The sequence below is a fragment of the Oncorhynchus clarkii genome, chromosome 18, assembly GCF_045791955.1.
Source record: "Oncorhynchus clarkii lewisi isolate Uvic-CL-2024 chromosome 18, UVic_Ocla_1.0, whole genome shotgun sequence".
NCBI lineage: Eukaryota > Metazoa > Chordata > Actinopteri > Salmoniformes > Salmonidae > Oncorhynchus > Oncorhynchus clarkii.
Window position 1 is genome coordinate 30616681 of NC_092164.1, and position 22777 is coordinate 30639457.

The 22777-nt window shown below is 41.8% G+C and overlaps 1 protein-coding gene across 1 annotated transcript in view; it reads left to right on the forward strand.

The window, feature by feature from the left end:
* The window catches only part of LOC139373315 (regulation of nuclear pre-mRNA domain-containing protein 2-like), a 37366-nt gene extending 16511 nt beyond the window's left edge, over positions 1–20855 (forward strand). Inside the window, exons 2-10 of the mRNA XM_071113698.1 lie at positions 6323–6452; positions 9320–9468; positions 9655–9707; positions 9985–10111; positions 10416–10591; positions 10772–11120; positions 11253–11477; positions 12801–12980; positions 17895–20855. Of these exons, the coding sequence (XP_070969799.1) occupies positions 6323–6452; positions 9320–9468; positions 9655–9707; positions 9985–10111; positions 10416–10591; positions 10772–11120; positions 11253–11477; positions 12801–12980; positions 17895–19774 (3269 nt within the window). The 3' untranslated portion in view covers positions 19775–20855. The remainder of the gene's footprint in view (positions 1–6322; positions 6453–9319; positions 9469–9654; positions 9708–9984; positions 10112–10415; positions 10592–10771; positions 11121–11252; positions 11478–12800; positions 12981–17894) is intronic.
* The last annotated feature ends 1922 nt before the right edge of the window (positions 20856–22777 follow it).

Below are 22777 nucleotides of genomic sequence, written 5' to 3' on the forward strand. Positions count from 1 at the left end.
TGCCCCCTATCCCCAACAAGTTAAACAAGATATTTTGTCACGAAAAGATGCTCGACTATGCATATAATTGACAGCTTTGGAAAGAAAACACTCTGACGTTTCCAAAACTGCAAAGATATTGTCTGTGAGTGCCACAGAACTGATGTTACAGAAAAAACCCAGATAAAAATCCAATCAGGAAGTGACGCATTTTTTGAAACCGCCTCATGGCAATGACTCCTTATATGGCTGTGGAGGAGCTAGGAGTCAGCTTACGTTTTCCACGTTTTCCCCAAGGTGTCTGCAGCATTGTGAAGTATTTGTAGGCGTATCATTGGAAGATTGACCATAAGAGACTACATCTACCAGGTGGTCGCTTGGTGTCCTCCTTCGCAATTATTGCGTAATCTCCAGCTGCAGTATTTTTCCGTTTGCCTCTGATGAGAAACCCACTGCCACGAATGATTTATCATCGAATAGATATGTGAAAAACACCTTGAGGATTGATTCTAAACAACGTTTGCCATGTTTCTGTCGATATTATGGAGCTAATTTGGAAAAAAGTTTGGCGTTGTAAGTGACTGCATTTTCCGGTCTTTTCCTTAGCCAAACGTGATGAACAAAACGGAGCTATTTCGTCTACACAAATAATATTTTTGGAAAAAATGAACATTTGCTATCTAACTAAGAGTCTCGTCATTGAAAACATCCGAAGTTCTTCAAAGGTAAATTATTTTATTTGAATGCTTTTCTTGTTTTTGTGAAAATGTTGCTTGCTGAATGTTAGGCTTAATGCTATGCTAGGCTATCAATACTCTTACACAAATGCTTGGTAGCTTTGGTTGAAAAGCATATTTTGAAAATCTGAGATGACAGTGTTGTTAACAAAAGGCTAAGCTTGTGTTTGAATATATTTATTTCATTTCATTTGCGATTTTCATGAATAGGAAACGTTGCGTTATGGTAATGAGCTTGAGGCTATGATTACACTCCCGGATACGGGATTGCTCGACGCTAGAGGTTAATGCAACTGCTGTGTCAGATTTCAAAAAAACTTTACGGAGAAAGCAAACCATGCAATAATCTGAGTACAGCCTTTAGACAACAAAGCAGCAAAAAAGATACCCGCCATATTGTGTAGTCAACATTACTCAGAAATAGCATTTTAAATATTCACTTACCTTTGAGGATCTTCATCAGAATGCACTCCCAGGAATCCCAGTTCCACCATAAATGTTTTGATTTGTTCGATAATGTCCATCAGTTATATCCAAATCTCTTCTTTTGTTAGGGCGTTTGGTCATCAAATCCAGAAGCACGTTCAGGTCGCGCCGAACGTCGGTCGAAAAGTTCAAAAAGTTCCGTTACAGCCCGTAGAAACATGTCGACCTAAGTATGGAATCAATCTTTAGGATGTTTTTAACATAAAACTTCCTTAATGTTCCAACCGGACGATTCCTTTGTCTGTACAAATGAAGTGGAACGCACCAGTCCACTCACTCAAAGCGCCCTTTTGAGCCCCTCCTTTAGAGTCGAATCCTCAAAACTGGTTCTAAATACTGTTGACGTCTAGTTGAAGCCTTGGGAAGTGAAACATAACTAATATCACCCTGTATCTTCAATGGGGGCTGAGTTGAAAAACTACAAACCTCAGATTTCCCACTTCCTGGTTGGATTTGTCTCAGGTTTTCACCTGCCATATGAGTTCTGTTATACTCACAGACATCATTCAAACAGTTTTAGAAACTTCAGAGTGTTTTCTATCCAATACTAATAATATGCATATATTAGCATCTGGGACAGAGTAGGAGGCCTTTCACTCTGGGCACGCTATTCATCCAAAAGTGAAAATGCTGCCCCCTATCCCAAAAAGGTTAAACAGCACTTTTGTGCATTTTGCCAGCAGCTCTTTGCTGTGCTTCAAGCATTGCGCTGTTTATGACTTCAAGCCCATCAACTCCCAAGATTAGGCTGGTGTAACCAATGTGAAATGGCTAGCTAGTTAGCGGGGTGCGCGCTAATAGCGTTTCAAACGTCACTCGCTCTAAGACTTGGGGTAGTTATTCACTTGCTCTGCAGGGGTAACGCTGCTTCGAGGGTGGCTGTTGTTGATGTGTTCCTGGTTTGAGCCCAGTTAGGGGCGAGGAGAGGGACGGAAGCTATACTGTTTCACTGGCAATACTATAGTGCCTATAAGAACATCCAATAGTCAAAAGGTATATGAAATACAAATGGTATAGAGAGAAATAGTCCTATAATTCCTATAATAACTACAACCTAAAACTTCTTACCTGGGAATACTGAAGACTCATGTTAAAAGGATCCACCAGCTTTCATATGTTCTCATGTTCTGAGCAAGGAACTAAAAACGTTAGCTTTCTTACATGGCACTTTCTTTTCCAACACTTTGTTTTGCATTATTTAAACCAAATTGAACATGTTTCGTTATTTATTTGAGGCTAAATTGATTTTATTGATGTATTATATTAAGTTAAAGTAAGTGTTCATTTAATCATATAATCACATAATTATCTGCACATCTATCACTCCAGTATTAATGCTAAATTGTAATTATTTTGCGCCTATGGCCTATTTATTGCCTACCTCCCTACTCTTCTACATTTGCACACACTGTACATAGATTTTTCTATTTTTATTTTCTATGGTGTTATTGACTGTACGTTTGTAACTCTGTGTTGTTGTTTTTGTCGCACTGCTTTGCTTTATCTTGGCCAGGTTGCAGTTGTAAATGAGAACTTGTTCTCAACTGGCCTACCTGGTTAAATAAAGGTGAAATAAAAAAACACTTATGGATATTGGATGGCTTATTGCTGTTCCAATTGTGGAAGCAACATAAAAGATCTAAATTATGTTAGTGGAGTTTTAGGTTATAGCTAGCTTATGTAGTTAACTAGTTAGCTTGTTTGACTAACATTAGTTAGCCAACGTACCTTTCTTGCAGTTTCTCAGGCAGAAGCACTCCGGTGATTCATGTGAATTGTGTTATGCTCTGCAGGGCTTCTGTATTGCCTGCTGGTCCCTGGCGTGCCGTTTCTCATGTAGGTGCATTCTGAAGCGATTCAAATGAATTGTGTTTCACGCCGCAGTCTGCGTCTGTATCGAGCACTGGTCACTGGCACACTGTGTTTCTTGAGTTGCAGGCTGCCTGCCACAGCTCACAGAGCTAAATAACCTTCAGAACTGTGTTGAACCCAGACAGATTATATATTTACCAATAAAAGCGAATGTGCTAGTTACAGAACTTTATTAAAACTATGTTTGGAAGAAATAGGATGCTTTTTTTTTTTGGGTGTGGCAGCAATGATTGTCTGCCGTTGCGCATCGCCACACTTAAATGAATGCAGAGGAAACATTGCCTTGACTCATTCCACATTTTGTTGTTACAGCCGGAATTAAACATGTATTAAATATATGTTTTCCTCTCACCCATCTACACACATTACCCCATAATGACAAAGTGAAAACATGTTTTTTTTTTCTTCAGGTCTTGCCATAGATTTACATGTAGATTTAAGTCAAAACTGTAACTAGGCCACTCAGGAACGTTAACTGTCTTTTTCGTAAGCAACTCCAGTGTAGATTTGGCCTTTTGTTTTAGGTTATTGTCCTGCTGAAAGGTGAATTAATCTACCAGTGTCTGGTGGAAAGCAGACTGAACCAGGTTTTGATCTAGCATTTTGCCTGTGCTTAGCACCATTGTGTTTCTTTTTTGTCCAGGAAAACTCCTTAACATACCCATAACATGATGCAGCCACCACTATGCTTGAAATTATGGAGCGTGGTACTCAGTAATGTGTTGGATTGGATTTGCCCCAAACATAACACTTTGTATTCAGGAGTTAATTGCTTTACCACATTTTTTGCAGTAGAACTTTAGTGCTTGTTGCAAACAGGATGCATGCTCTGGAATATTTGTATCCTGTACAGTCTTCCTTCTTTTTACTCTGTCGATTAGGCTAGTATTGTGGATTAACTAGAATGTTGTTGATCCATTCTCAGTTTTCTCCTATCACAGCCATTGAACTCTGTTTTAGTCACCATTGGCCTCATGGTGAAACCTCTGAGCGGTTTCCTTCTTCTCCGGCAACTCCGTTAGGAAGGACGCCTGTCTCCTTGTGACTGGGTTCATTGATACACCATCCAAATTGTAATTAATCACTTCACCGTGCTCAAAGGGATATTCAATGTCTTTTTTTTACCCATCTGCCAATAGGTGCCCTTCTTTGCGAGGCATTGGAAAACCTCCCTGGTTGGTCTTTGTGGTTGAATCTGTGTTTGAAATGTACTCATCGACTCAGGGAACTTACAGCTAATTGTATGTTTGGGGTACAGAGATAAGGTAGTAATAAATAAATTATATTAAACCCTATTATTGCACACAGTGAGGTCATGCAACTTATTATATAACTTGTTAAGCACACTGTTACCCCTGAATTTATTTAGGCTTGCCATAACAAAGGGCGTTGAATACTTATTGACCCAAGACATTTCAACTTTTAATTTTGTATTAATTTAAAAAAAAAAGTCAAACAACATCATTTCACTTTGACTTTAATGGGGTATTGTGTGTAGGCCAGTGACGACAAAATCTAAATGTAATCTATTTCAAATTCAGGCTGTAATGGAACAAAATTTGGAGAAAGTCCAGGGATATGAATAACTGAAAGCATTTTTTCATCCCAATTTTTTTTAAATATTGTTTTTAGTTTGGTGTCCCGAAAAAACGCTTAGGCGGCCCGTCCAAGGGTTTCTATGGCAGAAATCATCATGTCCGTCCCCCCCCCCCCCCCAAATGTTAACCTCACTTGTTATTGTAACTTTCTCACTTATCAATATTCAGGATTCATTCAGGATTATCCGTAATCACGGTAGCATCCCCATTAATGTAAAAGTGTTTAGAAACATTCTATTCATATTTACATTGTATCATTTCATATCCAAAGTGCTGGAGTACAGAGCCAATACATAAAAAAATGGGTCACTGTCCCAATACTTTTTAAGCTAACTGTAGTTGTTCAACCGCTTTGGGAGTCTGATTTGAATAATAGCGTGGCTAAATGTCATGGTAGCCTATTAAATGCTGCTTTGTTTAGAACGCAGGTGAAATCTTTGCAAACTATTTTTTGGGGAGATGGCTTGCAGATATTTGAAAGCTAATGGGACCCTCGAATAAATGTAATCTTGGTTCTTTTGTAAATCAAATTTGGTTTGGATTTGTCTGGTATTTGCAGTGCTTTGTCTTGGTATTATATAGAACCATAACAGTATCGGTGACAATGATGCCGGCATCACCTGCTAAAGATATTGAGACGTTGGGGTTAGTTTGACAACGAGGTGAAAGCAGGGAAAATAAGGGAAAGTATATCATTTTTAAATGTAGAGCCTACTTGGCCTTGGGTAAAGCTTTGTGTCACAGCCTTTGAAAGTGGAACAGCCCAGGCTCTAGGCCAGGGTATTTTGGACCCGGTGCAAGGCTTTCGGCCTGCATCTGTTAAACCACCCAAAACATGGTTTCAATCAGTGCAGGACAGGATGAAGAGTAGCCTAGTTTGTATGAAATGCAGGCAAGTTAGCCTTAGGTTACGAGAAGGCAATGTACAGGTAACTACCAAAATAAAGCAAACACTTGAGTAAATGAGGTATACAAAGTATATTGAAAGCAGGTGGGGTCCATGGTTTAGGTCCAGTCAACGCCTTAGAGGGCAAGGTAAACACCAATAAATACGCAGCCATTCTGAGTGACCGCCTTCAACCTATGGTGAAGCATTTCTATCCTGATGGGAGTGGTCTCTTCCAGGATGACAATGCCCTCATCCACAGGGCACGAGTGGTCACTGAATGATTTGATGCGCATGAAAACGATGTAAACCATATGCTATGGCTGTCTGTCACTGGAGCTCAACACAATTGAACACTTACGGAAGATTCAGGAGTGGTGGCTGAGACAGTGTTTTCCATCACTATCAACAAGACACCAAATTATAAAATTGATTGTGAAGGAATGGTGTCACATCCCTCCAATAGAGTTCCAGGCACTTGTTGAATCTAGGACAAGACTCATTAAAGCTGTTATGGTGGCTCGTGGTGGCCCAATGCCCTATTAAGACACTGGTGTTACCTTTTATTTTGGCAGTTACCTATATAAGCCTAATTCTGTAGTAGTGTCAGTGTCGGGTACTGAAAGGCTAGACAAATAGGATGTTGTATGGTATTTGTGTGTGTAACACTTGGCATGGTCAATTTTTGTACAGTTCCGCCACTTAAGTTTTCAATTCAACTATTCTTTCTCTCCCTCCTTTTTCCTGCTCCTTTCTCCTGGCAGCTGAGGCTTCTCACCGTCTCAATTTGTTCTACCTCGCCAACGATGTCATTCAGAACTGTAAGAGGAAAAATGCCATTGTCTACCGTACTGCCTTCGCCGACGTGCTCCCTGAGGCCTTCCAGCTGGTCAAGTGAGTAAATCACACACTGTTTGTGGCCTCTAGATGCTGATCATGGGTTGGTTTAGCATTTCCCCCCACTAATGGTTAAGTTTAGGATTGGGGGAGGGTGAATTGGAGATTACTATTCACAACTGCAAAAGACGATTCTTTTTTTTCACCAAAGTAAGAAAATATATTCAAGAATTGACTACATTTTAATAACAATTTACTGAATGATAAAAATGTATGATATAGTATAATTCTCCGGTATCGTGCTTAATTACATAGAAAATACACTTAGCGACAGAATTTGGAGAATGAACTTCTGGACCCAAGATGTATTAAATATTTAAACGAAAAAAGAACCTTTAACATTACAAATGTGGACATAAAAGAAGAAAATACAATTTCTGAATTTAAGCAAGTATGAGATCTTTTACTTTTGAAGAAAGCCAACAACTACAGGTTAAACTCAGATAAAGCATACTACTTAATGGCAAATAAAAGTGGTAAATATCTTACAGCTGTCACAAAATGAATACATGCTAAACCAGTTATAAGAAACAGATAAATGCAGTAATAAGAAACAACAACGCTAATAAAGACTATTTTAAAAGCTTCTATGAAGATGTATATAAATCTGAATTAAACAACAGTTGGATGGATCCTATAGCAATTATCAGCAGACAAAAAAATAATCACTAAAAACAGAGATCACCCAAAAATAAATATTAGATACTGTTAAAACATTCACACGGAGAAAAGCACCAGGAACGAATGGCTTTCCCATAGAATTCTATTCAACATTTTGGGACAAAGTAGCGCCCCTATTTACACATGGCAAAACACATCACTCAATTCAGTACTTCCTAGTTACATGTATCAAACAGTTATTTCAATTATATTAAAACAAGGAAAATCTGGAGTAATAGAATGGAAAAAGTCTCACCAAACTTGATACATGTCAGTCAAACAGGGTTTATTAAAAATACACTTACAAAAGAAATACAAGAACATGTTTCAGTTTAATACAATACATTAAAAAAACTAGATTTATCAATAATGGATGTTGATGTCAAAGGTTTTTGGCCGTCTTGAGTGGCCTTTTCTATTAAAAACTTTGGAAGCTTTCAACTTTCCGGCTGAAAAAAATAAATGTAATTAAGATAATTATATAAATGTCCTAAAACAAAAATATACACAAATGATACATTATCTGATATAATTGCTTTAGAAATGGGCACAAGACAGGGATGTCCCATCTCCCTCTCCTGTTTGTACTGGTAATTGAACCGATAGCAGAAAGAATTAGACAGGACCCAAAGGTAACAGGTATCAGTATTGGTAAACATGAATATAAACTAAACTCATTTGCAGATGATCTCCTGATATACCTCACCAATATTGAAAACTCAATACCCCCTTTGCTAAACATATTTTCAGAATACACAAAAATCTCAGGATTTAAAATTAATGTGGTCTAATTATATGGAACAATCTTTCCATAAATCTTACTAGTAGTAGAATAAACCTTTTCAGAATGGCATGGCTCCCAACGTTTTATGGGCAACTAAAATTCATAGAATAAAAAGGGTTTACATCTTACTAAATCTGAGGGTGGTTTTAACCTTCCAGACTTGGAATTCTAAGGCTTTTACTTGCAACGAATAGTTAAATGCACTAAAGAGGAACAATGGGTACATATTGAAGATGTGCATGCTCATCCCCAGAATTTTTTCACGTGTCTATTTCCAAAGGATAAAGCCAAGAACATTAACAACTTCATAGTTAAGGACACTATAACAATATGTAAGAAAATAAAACGTATTCTACAAGAACCAATATCACAAGAACACAACCCTACGGAACAATCCTTGGATAGCTTTTCAAAATACACCTAGAAATTTAGCCACATGGAAAACTGAAGTCTGTAAATGAACTGTAAATGACTTGGTAACAGGAAATACATTTCCATGTGACAGAATTAAAAAGCAATTTTGAACAACCTTGAGGGAGTCTTATCTGAGTCAGAAAAGGATGTTCATATGATAGATAAGATATGCAAAACCTTGCAGAGAATATATCCTACTGACAATCTCTTAGATTATATATTTTTCTATTGGAACCAAGACTTAAATATAACTAATGTTGTCACAAGATTGATGGGATGTTGGAGCATAACTAATGCAATTACAGTTGTACTCTTAATCCAGTATAAACGAATGTATAGAATTTACTGTATTATACAAGAGACAACATTCACAAATTTTACAGCACCACGGAAGAGTCATGTGTACAAAATATGATTTTCCCTCTTGTTGCACATGTGATATATTGGTAGAAATGAGGTAAAATGTATGTAAGTTTTCCTGCATTAAAGGCCCCGGCCACGAGGAGAGACGCTTCTGGGTGTGCGTTCTCTTGTTTGCTTAGGAGCTGTAAAACTTTAGGCTCCGATTCATTAAAGAAAAAATCTTCGTCCAATTCGAGTTGAGTAATCGCTGTTCTGATGTCCAGAAGCTCTTTTCGGTCATAATGTTTTTGCCACCGTATGTTAATGTAAAACAAAAGGTACAAAAAAACGCACATTAATTATAAACAAATACCACAATTGGTTAGGAGGAGCCTGTTAAACGGCATCAATCGCCATTCTCTCAATCTGCAGCAACTGCGTGATGTCATCGTGTCAGCATGGACCAACATCCCTGTGGAATGTTTCTGACACCTTGTAGAATCCACACCCGAAGAAATCGGGGTGTTCTGGAGGCAAAGGGCGTTCCAACCTGGTACCTCATTGTGGTTGAAATAAGGAGTTTGATCTTCTCATCAGGGCTACTCTATCACTTTACACATCATTGCCATGTCAGTGATGAACTTTTCTGTCTCCTTTCCTGCAGTAATGTGGGAGACTCTAAGGTGATGAAGTCAGTGGACAGGATATTATCCATCTGGGAGGAGAGGAGTGTGTACAAAGAGGAGCTCATAGCTGAGCTGAGGGCCAGTCTGGTCAAAGAGGAGTCACCTGCTGCTTTAGAAACACCTAAAGGTGAGTGAATCAGTTCTAACCATGTACCACCAGCAGAGTGTCTTTCAAAATTGTACAAATGTCAAGATAATGAGGCATCATGTTTATTGTTGTACTTCACTTTTAATTGTGTGGCATTTTAGCTGTTCTGTTCAATGCTTGTGTGTTGTGTTAAGAAATGTCCATGACAAAGTTATGTAATTTCAGCTCCAGTCAACCCTAAAGCTGCTCTTCAATCTAAGATTGTAGCTGAATTTATTGTAAGTGTCCACTACCCACTATAGGATATATTCTATGTTCTGCTCTGTTTGGTTTCTTTTTTAAAATCTCGATTGTATATTCAGAATTTTTTTTACTGCATATCCTCTCGAGAAATGACCATATCATACCAAATGAACTGTAACTACTGTTCTATGAGAACTGTGAGAATACTTCAGGTAAATGCTTGTACTACAAAGCTAGTATGTTGAGTTGAACTTGACCTTAACTATTGCCATGTCCTGTGGTTTGGCTCTCTGACGGTGTCCTGTCATGCAGCCCCAGGCATTCATCGATCATCTCTCTAAGTACCACAGCTCTGTGGAGGAAGTGGCGCTAAAGGAGAAACAGCTGGCAGCCATGAGGGTGGACGTCTGCAGCACCAAGGACCTCAAGAGACTGAAAGGTAACAAGGTTTAGGCTGACACAGAACCTCCTGCAAAGTCGTCCATGAGCATTGGCCCTGTCTGTGTCCCAAATTGCACCTTATTCCCTAAACAGTGCAACTTTTGACCAGGGCCCACGTCCTCCTGTAATGTTGTCAATGAGCATTGGCACAGGAACTGGAAAAGACACGAGGCATCTCTTACTACTCAGAAAGAAAAGGCCTTGACCCCTGTCTGGCCCCTCTGACCTAGGAGGAGATGAGGCTTGTTTTTAGCCTGACCAAGTCTTTATTATTTCTCTCTCCAAATCAACCACCCCTTCAGATAAGGCAGGGGGAAAGAGGCACTCCAAGGACTTTGAGGATGGCAGTGCGAAGCTAAAGGAGTTTGTGGCCTTCCTTGACCGGCAGATCAAAGGAGGGTCCCCTCTGTTGAATGCTCTTGGCAACGCAGACATTTTCTACGAGATGCAGTATAAGGAGGTCAAGATAGTCGCCAATGTGAGTAGCTAAACTAGATGGTGTCCGTAATGCCTTTGCATCTGTTGTGAAAGGTTGAAAGCGGTTCTCTTTGGTTTTAGTGGTGGGCTTTAGTAGTAAGACTTGAGTTGCATAGATTTGTAAAAAAATAATTGGCCATGTGTTTGAGTCTGAGTGTTTTTAAAAAACCTTCTATTTAAGGCCTACAAGACGTTTGCCAACCGGGTGTCCCACCTCAAGCGTAAGCTGGACAGCCTCAAGGCCACCTTACCAGACCTGGATGAGTCGCCCCTCCCCTCGCCCTCGATGGACGCCCCGTCTCCCAATGGCTCAGAGTCCCCCTTCCGTGGCCTGGCTGACCCAGAATCTGACTTGGATGGCCTGGCCATGGATGATGAGGTGGAAATCACTCTGGGGGAAGCACCCAGCCCCCTGTCCTCCCCCGGTGGCTCCCCAAAGCAGGGCTTCACTGTCGGGGAGTCAGACAACCGCGATGTGGAGGACATGGAGCTTTCGGATGAGGAGGAGGCAGAGAGCGTCGGTATCATAGGTGAGGGGGAATGGCAGGTGATGCAGAGCAGGGATTGGGCGCAGGGTGTTAAGGGACAGGATGTATTACTTGTATGTGCCTCATTATTATAAGACTAGATTGTATTGCAACTTGTTTCCTCTGTTTTCACAGTTGAGGAGCGAGTTGAAAGTCCCGTCCCATCTCCAGACCCCATTCCTGTGCCTGTTGTCACACCGCTGGCCACAGAGGCAAAGCCTGTCCCACAGGCCACACCTTTCCCAGCTCTCATGATACCAGTGACCCCTATAACCAACCTATCAGGCAACCTCGCCAATGTAGACCTGGGTAAAATTAGCTCTATCCTCAGCAGCATCACCTCTGTCATGAAGAAACCAGGTGAGAAACTTCAGTTATTGTAACATCATAAAGGCACTACATGCAGGCAGCCACTATTGCATCAACGGCACAGTTATTCTGATGGCACATCATAAGCACCATTACATCATCAACACTGTTATTCTGATTTTGCAGTCCAAGGTTGGGGTCAATTCAACCCTTGAATTAAAATTCAAGAAGCAGAATTTTGTTTAATTTGAATTAAAAGTATAATTTTATTAAAGTAAATTAAACTATGACGTGAAAGTCTCATTCCTTTGACAAATATTTTACCAAAAGCATCTGTCAGTTAATTCTTTAAAAAATAGATAGCATTTCAAATATTAGCTTGATTATAACTCATAGATGTCGAACAGTATTTTTGTGTGCTTTTGTTATGATATGTTAGGTTGTTCTGGTGTGTTTGATGTGATATAATACCTTCTGGGGAAATAATTTAATAACATGTAAGTGAAATATAAATTATTGAAGACAACCTACAAAATTATCTTAGAATATTTCTTGTTTTAGGGGAATGAGTTAAAAATGAAATGGTTCAACCATGTGTTAAACATAGTATTGGCTACCATACATTATGTATAGTGATGTATGTACAGATAAATAATAGCCATTTACATTGAACAAAAATGATCTGAAATAAAAGATCCCAGACTCATACTCATTGGCTGGGCCTAGCTCCCCAGTGGGTGGGCCCATGCCCTCCCAGGCTCACCCATGTCTGCACTCCCTGCCCCCAGTCATGTGAAATCCATAGATTAGGGCCTAAAGAATTTCAATTGAATGATTTGCTTATATGAACTGTAACTCAGCAAAATCTTTGAAATTGTTGCATGTTGCGTTTTATATTTGTGTTCAGTATAAATAGCCGTTACCTATTTGAATTTCATTGAATTAAATTCAATTTCCTTTCATTCAAATTGTGTTTTCTGTGGGGTGTGGTCAATTAAAATGTAATACAATAATTGAATTCTAATTAAATTCACAGTTCAATTCAGAATCGACGCTGTTATTCTTATGTCACTTGTAGCCTAGTATTGTTCCTTTAGCTACTGTTACATCCTCAAAACATCCTGTTGATTGTGACAACCATAACATTCTATTACATTACTATTACATTGTTAAACAGCATTTGACATCACAACATCTTATGAAGTCAGTGTAACTGAGAAGCCAGTTTTTAGAGCATTTACCAACTATTCAGTCTGCTGGTCATTAACAAGGTTCCGTCACGGTGATCATCGACAATACATATTCCACTACCCCATGAGAGGATAATAAATGGCCAATTGCAAAATTAAAATATGTATTTTCCTCCCTCTCCAGGAGTGAGTCCAGGTGCTTCTTTGGTCTGCCCCTCCTCTCCAGCCAAGACCACCCCTCCTGCCCCAGTAGCCCCCCAGGTAGCCAGCCCTCTGGCCAGCGTCCTATCCAAAGTGGACATGACTCCCGAGGCGCTCTTCAGTGCACTGTCCAAAACCCAGGAGCAGGCCAGCGGGCGACATGGTGAGAAACTGGGGTAGAGCAAATGTCAAAGAGCGACTGAACTCATCGATTCCCCCATGTTTTTCTGTTGCTCATGAAGAAAAACATGATTTCAGTCTTGAGGGTGTGGTTTGATGTGAGTGTGTTATCATACCCTGGCAGTTACTGATGTTTGTAGCTCTTGAGACACCGTAGCAACAAACTAGCCTACCACTTCCTCAAAACAGTCAGAAGAAATAAATCAGTGAAACATTTGGACTTTTTTGCATAGGAGGTTTTAATCACACAACTTTACATCTAAGGTGTTTGGTGCAGTATTTATTAAGTAACTAAAAATGTGCCTGGAAACTAGTACTGCTCTGCAGACTATAGAGTCTGCTGCTACTATCTATTACCAGAGTATGCATCTGTCTGGCACATCTGTCATGTTTCATAGCGAATCGCATTACAAAACAGGTCGCTGTGGGACACAAGATGCTTGCAAATGGGTTTTGAATTATTATTATTTTTTAAATAATATGTGGCAGATGGGATACAAGTAAGTGTGCATCACCTCAATTATAATTTAGCCTAAAACAGTGGCAGACTCTGTGCTTAACTTGGGCAGGTCATAGAACTAAGTATCGGCACCTCACATTGTCTACTGCTTGAGTTCCTGCACCTCTACAGTGCCTTCAGAAAGTATTCACACCACTTGACTTTTTCCACATTTTGTTGCCTGAATTTAAAATTGATTCAATTGAGATTTTGTGTCACTGGTCTACACACACTAACACATGAAGTCAAAGTGGAATGATGTTTTTAGAGATGTTTACAAATGAATTCAAAATGAAAAGCTGAAATATCTTGTGTTAATAGGTATTCAACCCCTTTGTTATGGCAAGCCCAAATAAATTAAGGAGCAAAAATGTGCTTAACAAGTCACAATGAGTTGCATGAACTCACTCTGTGTGCAGTAATAGTGTTTAACATGATTTTTTATGACTACCTCATCTCTCTACCCCACACATACAATTATCTGTAAGGTCCCTCCGTCGAGCAGTGAATTAAAAAGTGTATTCAACCACAGGGAGGTTTCCCAATGCCTTGCAAAGAAGGGCACCTATTGGTAGATGGGTACAACAAAAGCAGACATTGAATATTCCTTTGAGCATGGTGAAGTTATTAATTACACTTTGATGGTGTATGAATACACCCAGTCACTACAAAGATTCAGGCGTCCTTCCTAACTCAGTCCCTGGAGAAGAAGGAAACAGCTCAGGGCAGCCATATTCCTTGGGTTATTTCGTGGGTCATTGTCTATGTGTTAGTTGCCTGTGTCAGCACTATATTTAGCTTCACGTTCGTTTTGTAGTTTAAGTGTTTCTTCGTATGGTCTCCTCCATACATCGAACGTGACAGACTTTAAAACAGTTACAGAATTTAATGGCTGTGATAGAACACTGAGGATGGATCAACAACATTGTAGTTACTCCACAATACTAACCTAAATGACAGAGTGATAATAAATTAATAAATATTCCAAAACATGCATCCTGTTTGCAATAAAGCACTAAAGTAAAACTGCAAAGAAATTGACATTTGTTCCTGAATACAAAGCGTTATGTTTGGGGCAAATCCAACACATCATTGAGAACCACTCTTCATATTTTCTTTCTTTTTTATATATATTTTTAATCCCTTTTTCTCTCTATTTTCGTGGTATCCAATTGGTAGTTAGTCTTGTCCATTGCTGTGACTCTCGAGAGCTGTGCGTCCCCTGAAACGCAACTCAGCCAAGCACTGCTTCTTGACACACTGCCTGCTTAACCCGGAAGCCAGCCGCATCAATGTGTCGGAGGAAACACTGTACACCTGGTGATCGTGTCAGCGTGCACTGCGCCCGGCCCTCCACAGGAGTCGCCAGTTGCGCGATGGGACAAGAACATCCCTGCCGGCCAAACCTTCCCCTAACCCGGACGACGTTGGGCCAATTGTGTGCCGCCCCATGGGTCTCCCGGTCGCGGCTGGCTGCGACAGAGCCTGGACTCGAACCAGCATCTCTAGTGCCACAGCCTTAGACCACTGCACCACTCGGGAGGCCCCCTTCATATTTTCAAGCATGGTGGTGGCTGCATCATGTTATGGGGGTATGCTTGTAATTGGCAAGGGAGTTTTTTGAGGTGATAAAAATAAACGGAATAGAGCTAAGCACAAGAAAAGAAGGATACCTGGTTGTCTGCTTTCCAACACACTGCAAAACAAATTCACATTTCAGCAGAAATATACACTGTAGTTGAAGAATTGTAAAAATGATGTGCAAATATTGTACAATCCTGGTGTGCAAAGCCCTTTGAGACTTACCCAGAAAGACTCTCGGCTGTAATCGCTCCCAAAGGTGATTCTAACATGTATTGTCTCAGGGGTGTGAATACTTAAGTAAAATGTTATATTTCTGTATTTCATTTTATATACATTTGCAAAAATGTCTAAACGTGTTTACACTTTGTCATTATGGGGTATTTTGTGTGTGTGTGTGTAGATGGGTGAGAGAAAAAACATCTATTTAATCCATTTGAATTCAGGCTGTAACATAACAAAATGTGGAATAAGTCAAGTGTTATGAATACTTTCATAAGGCACTGTAAGTGGCCACTCCACAAAGGGCTCATGGACCAAGTGTTCTTTCAACAAATCCAACAAAACTCAGTTTTTCAATATACAGTGCATTTGGAAAGTATTCAGACCCCTTGACTTTTTCCACATTTTGGTATGTTACACCCTAATTCTAAAATGGATTAAATATATATTTTTTCTCTCACCAATCTACACACACACACACACACACATAGTACCCCATAATGACAAAGCAAAAACGTTTTTTTTTTGTGTGCAAATTTATTAATTTTTTTACATGAAAAACCGATACCTTATTTACATAAGTATTCAGATCCTTTGCTATGAGACTCGAAATTGAGTTGCATCCTGTTTCCATTGATCATCTTTGAGATTTTTCTACAACTTGATGGGAGTCCACCTGTCTATATAAGGTCTCACTGTTGACATTTCATGTCAGAGCAAAAACCAAGACCTGAGGTCGAAGGAATTGTCCGTAGAGCTCCGAGGCACAGATCTGGGTACCAAAACATTTCTGCAGCATTGAAGGTCTCCAAGAACACGATGGCCTCCATCATTCTTAAATGGAAGAAGTTTGGAACAACCAAGACTCTTCCTAGAGCTGGCCGCCCAAGCCAAACTGAGCAATCGGGGGAGAAGGGCCTTGGTCAGGGAGGTGACCAAGAACCTGATGTTTACTCTGAAAGAGCTCCAGAGTTCCTCTTGTGGAGATGGGAGAATCTTCCAGAAGGACAACTATCTCTGCAGCACTCCACCAATCAGGCCTTTATTGTAGTGGCCAGATGCAAGCCACTCCTCAGTAAAAGGCACATGACAACCCACTTGGAGTTTGCCAACAGGCACCTAAAGGACTCTCAGACCAGGAGAAAAGATTCTCTGGTCTGATGAAACTAAGATTCAACTATTTGGTCTGAATGCCAAGCGCCACATCTGGAGGAAACCTGGCACCAACTGTATGGTGAAGCATGGTGATGGCAGCATCATGCTGTGGGGATGGTTTTCAGTGGGAGGGACTGGGAGACTAGTCAGGATCAAGGGAAAGATTAACAGAGCAAAGTAAAGAGATCCTTGATGAAAACCTGCTCCACAGCCCTCAGGACCTCCGACTGGGGCGAAGCCAGAGCCCGGACTTGAACTCGATCGAACATCTCTGGAGAGACCTGAAAATATATGTGCAGCGACGCTCCCCATCCCAACCAACAGAGCTTGAGAGGAACTACAGAGAAGAAAGGGAGAGACTCTCCAAATACAGGTGTGCCAAGCTTGTAGCGTCATACCCAAGAAGACTCGAGGCTGTAATCGCAGCCAAAGGTGCTTCAACAAAGTACTGAGTAAAGGGTCTGAATACTTATGTAAATGTGATATTTAAGTTGTTAATTTTTTATGAATTTGCTAAAACGTCTAAACCTGTTTTTGCTTAGTCATAAATTCAGAGAACCAGATTGTAATTTTGGTGCGCAAAGAAAGGAGTTGTGAGTTCATTCAGGTGCGGGTGCCCGGCTCATTCTCTTCAGGACAACCCAGAGTATGACGCCATGTCATCTTGAAACTACATAAAATCTAGTGATTATAAACATCGACACTGTATGACATGAGTTTTATGATATGGAAATGTGAAGTGCACATTTGGACTTAGGTGTTTGGCTTGTTGTATGACATCAAAGCGATATTTATTGTAATACTCAACGTCTCATCTTTCAAAATACATTGAGTCGTCTTATTTCACAGCATTTCCCTCATTCGCAAAAGTTGCCCAATTACCGGGAGGACTGGGGGCAACTTCTTGTCGCGCGGTGCTCAAGTTCAGAACGGCTGTCCCTCATAGTGGTCCCATGTGGCTCTGTTGGTAGAGCATGAGGGTTGCGGGTTTGATTCCCACAGGGGACCGGTACGAAATAGTATGATAAATGTAGGCACTCACTACTGTAAGTCCCTCTGGATAAGAGCATCTGCTAAATTACTAAAATGTAAATGTAAAACCGATACAGCACTGTGAAGCGCTGTGCCAGAGCTCTGACGTAATGTATGGCATGTTACTGTACAGCCACTACATTCCAAATGTAGGTGCTTATTATTTTCAACCCGCATACGGGTACGAGACAAACACTGATTTCGAGGGTGAAAAAAACATTGTTTCTAATTGACAGAATGTTGCTAATTGAGTAGCAAAAATGGTGACAGACGGAGAGTATAGATCTCTACTCTGTATTCACTTATTGTACTGAATCGTTCAGATTCGTACAATTGAGGTTGCCATTCATAGTTGTCATGTATTTTAACACATTTCCTTTTCTCTCCTTTTTTCCCGCTCCCTCTTAGGCTTCTCCACTCTTCTGAACAGCCCAACGGGAAACCTCTCCTCATACTCCCCCAGTACAGGCAAGCTCCCTCCCTCCGCCTCCACCCCTACAGTACCCTCTCGAGGCCTTCCTCTCACCTCCTCTACGCTCGAACCAACCCCATCAGCCCCTACAGTGGGGAATACCACCACCGTCCTTCAGGCAGCGTCCCTTACCCAGCCCACACAGCCTCTAGACATCGGCCCTCACAGAGGGCTGGTCCTTGAGCAAGAGAAGGAAGAAAAGCCCTCTGCTTCCAGCCTGGAGTCCAAGATCCACAGCTTCCTGCAGGGTAACCCTGGCTTTAATGCCTTTAACCTGGGCTTGACTAGCGAGACCATGCAAGCGGGAGGCAGCGACATCAGCCCCTTAGTGGGTACAGAGACCCAAGAGGGCACCCCGGTGCGGGACGAGGCCGGAGGAGGCACCCCCACCCTGGATGAGTTCTTGGACACACCAGGAGGAGCAGAGCCCTTCCTGGCCAAGCAAGGTCAGGTCTCTTCTGGGGGAGTTCCTAAACAACCAGATGGCAGCCTGTCTCAGTCTCCAACTGCCTACCACAACCAAACCTGGCAGGATCCCAACAACCCTCATGTCCACTTAGGACCACAACCAGGTGCTCCGAATGGACAGGGGTACCACCAGTTGCCTTATGGAGGGAATGAAGAGATGCATGGAATAGGTCCTTCCCTCAGAGAGTCTGGGTTGGCCCATTACCAGCCCATCACGACACAGGTGTCAGCCCCAACCCTCGGGGAGGGGTTACCCAGTAACACACCAGGAGGGCCTCCGGCAGGGCCAAACCCCAGTGTGAGTGAAGGAGGATGGTATGGTAATCCCTACCCAGAGGGACGGGCCCTGCATCCTAACAACCACAACATGGCTGCATCAGGGGCAGGAGATGGCAAAACTCCCATGTCAGGACGGTATGCATACCAGGGGGAGGGGCAGACGCAGCCCTACCAAACAAAGGATCCTCAAACTCTGCTTTCCCAACAGGGGGCCAACCCCTCAAGCTTCCTCACCAGCGCTCTGCCCCCCATTCCCCAGCTGCCTCCACCGCCCTTCCCTGGAATACCAGCCCCACCACAGGACTACCAGAGCTCGCCCGCGTCTGTCATTGTGCGAGGGGTGATGGTGCCTGTGGAGCAACCCTCACCAAACCCTGAGATGGAGGATGACAGGGCGGGTGTCAGTGCATTGGGCGGTCCAGTGATTATCAGTGATCACCAGCACAAATCTGCTTTCCACCCTGAGGGCCAACCCTATCACCCAGATGACCTTCATCGCCATGCCGATGACCCCCGTCATCACCCTGACAATTTCCCTTGTCACACTGACGACCTCCGCCGCCACCCCAACGATCTACGCCGCCAGCCTGACGACCTGCATCACCTTGACAACTTCCGTCATCACCCCCACGACCTCCATCGTCACCCAGACGATCACTATTATCACCCAGACGATTTCCACCATCTACCTGTAGACGATCCTCATTATCCTTATAGAGTCAGAGAGCGCCTCACTCCCCCCCTCTCTCCCTCAGAAGACCCTTACTACTATAACTACCCTCCACGCAGCCCTTCCTCTCCATATGGTCACAGACCCCCCCTTCACCCTCACATGGACCTGCACCACCCTGACCACATGCCCCTGCCTCCCCGTCCTCCACACCGTCCTCTCCACCCAGTTCACCAGCCACACCTGAGAGGCCTCCCGTGGGGTCCCCCACGCCCAACCCTCTGTGGGCCCATGCTCAGGGGGAAACGGCCAGGGCCTCCTTTCGGGGGACACCCCAGAGGGGGACCAGGTGGTCCATTCTTTCCTCCCAAAAGACCACACCTACCTCCGCGCTTCTGACTTGTCAACTGACTGGGGTGACATCAAATTACAGTGCTTATGCTACCGGAATGTCATTGTGGCAGGGGGCGCGACACATCGAGGGTAGAAGAGGAGGAGAGATGAGTTGGGAAGAAGCAGAAGAATTGAGGTGTACTTTTCTCTGCTCCCCTTCTTGGTTTAAGAGGCCTGAGAGGAAGAGGGGAATAGATGAGTACAATTGGAGGAGGAGTAAATTGGGAGGATCTAAAGGAATCGAGGAGAGGATGAGTGAAGACGTGGATCTGGAGAAAGAGGGAATGGAGAGGTCGGCCTGAACAACGGAGACACAGCGGAATAGAAGAAAATAAGAGGTGGATATATAATTCAGTTTGATTTTTGTTCTCATATTTGCTCAAATATAAAACGTTAAGTCTTTAATTCATCTTCCCCCCCTGAATTAGTGCTAAGCGTGCAATATGCTTGTGTGCATGCGTTAGCGTGAGTGAGCTAAATCCAAGACTACTACTGTTCATTATTTAAACTGCATTTTAAGACGTTATTCTTTTGCAAAAAGTAGGCCTAAGTGTCAGAGATGGGTCGTTTCTCTTGTCATTTTTCAATGAAAAGTAGAGCCCCGTTTTCCCATTGAAAAGACCTAGCCATGATACCGTCAATCAGGATAATCTCTACTACGTGGTCTCTTTTTGTTTACGCTACATTTTATGTACGTAGACGCAAAGAGAATCTGAACTTAATATTACGTTATTTCCTTCTACAGTATCCGTTTGTGTAGCTGGGGGGAAACTGATGATAAATTCCATAAATGTTATGATTTTGAATGTTATATTTGTTAAGCAACACTTTGTTCAGTGCGAAAGATTGAACCTTTTACTGGCTGTGTCATCCCTTCTCTCATTTCTCAGAGAAATATGACGCCAGCACAAAGGTAATATTAGAATAAAACAAGGCTTAGGGGTGGGAGGGGGATGGTATTTTTCTTTGCCCCTAAACAACGAAGAAGAAAAGAAGTTCATTTTGGAATTGGATCAAGAAACGTTCTGCCTTCAGCTACCTTTTACTTGTACTGACTTTAATAAAAACCTGATTTTGAAAACCGCAATGGAAGGTTTCTTTCTTTCTCAGCCTGTGGAAATGCCTCTCACAGCTGCCTGAGTCATGTTTGCCTATTCTTCTTCCACCACGATTCTTTCCCATCGTCACCTCTTCCACAATAACGTTAAATGCCCGTCAGGTTTTGGTCAATTTGAATTTAAGGCAGTCAATTCAAGATGTAAACTGAAGTTCCAATTCAATAATACCATTTTTTTTTAATGGCATTATTGAGAAGCTATTTTCAATGACTTCTCAATAAGTTCAAAGGGAGATGGTATTTATATATTTAGGGATTTAATATTCAAGTAATTTCCTGGATTCACTGACTAAAATTCTAATTGACCCCAACCCTGATGCCCACGCACTAAACGGAAATCGAACAGAGAAATGTAAGTGCTTTCTCGTCTGTTGTACTGTAGGAAGCAATAGCCTAAGTGAATCGCATCTGTTGCCATGCAACGTGCTACATAATTAATTTACTTAGAGTTAATTAGCTCGTGACCATATATTAGTTCAGCCAACAAGGTCATACCTTGTAGGTCAGCTTAGAAACACTCGGGGCCTACATCTTACGACACAAGACTTAGCAAGTGTATTAGAGGCATATCATTGCATTTCAACAGTAAACACCAAAGAATTAAACTTGATTATGAAACTTTTGTCAGACCTGGCATGTTTTTGAAAGTAATTTATTCTGCATGCAGGACCTTGTTATTTCAGACTAGGGCCTCTATTCAAAGAGCGTTTGAGTAGGAGTGCTGATCGAGGATCAGTTTTCAGCACTCATACTCTGAGAAGCTTTATATTTATGAATATCGGCACAGATTCATACGATGTTGCCAACCGTTTTCGTTAGATAGTTAGATGACTGATATTCTCAACTGCTAGTTTTCATGGGGGGAGGATCATAGCCCGCTGGTGCCTGATATAAAATGGTTTTGAAACACGAAGTATTCCGTGACGACAGTGCAAACCTCCACTGACCTGTAACTAAGATATAAAACAACAAGCAATAACGTACATTATTTACATGATTGGTTAGATTGACAGGTTGATGGGCTTTTAGATCAGGGGCCTTATTCATAAAGCGCCTCAGAATAGGAGTGCGGATTTAGGATCAGTTTTGCAATTTCGATTACAATAAATACGATTTCATGGACAGTTGACCTGATCCTTTGAGACTCTTGATACATATTGCCCCAGGTTAAATTTAATTGAATGGTCTGTCGATCAATTTAGACAGCAAAAGTACATGCAAAAACGTCTGGATCTGCTGTTGATAGGGTATGTTAAATAATGAGTGGTTAGTGAAGGACCTCAATTTAAGGTTACCTAAACATTAGGACTAGACTGTCCCCGGCCTTAGGTCAATGTTTTTGCTGCCAGTGCACACAATTAGAGATGTCAATCACCGTAGCCTGCATCACTATGCTTCCATGAAAATACTTTCGACATTCAGTTGTAGAAAACCTGTACCTTTCGGCATGGGGTCATACACTACATGACCAAAAGTATGTGGACACCTGCTCGTCAAACATCTAATTTCAAAGTCACAGGCATTAATATGGAGTTTGTCCCCCCCCCTTGCTGCTATAACAGCCTCCACTCTTCTGGGAAGGCTTTCCTCTAGATGTTGGAACATTGCTGCGGGACTTCCATTCAGCCACGAGCATTAGTGAGGTCGGACACTGATGTTGGCCGATTAGGCCTGGCTCGTAGTCTGCGTTCCAATTCATCCCTAAGCTGTTCGATGGGGTTGAGGTCAGGGCTCTGTGCAGGCCAGTCACGTTCTTCCACACCGATCTTAACAAACCATTTCTGTATGGACCTTGCTTTGTGCATGGGGACATTGTCATGCTGAAACAGGAAAGGGGCTGCCCCAAACTGTTAACACAAAGTTGGAAGCACAGAATTGTCTAGAATGTTATT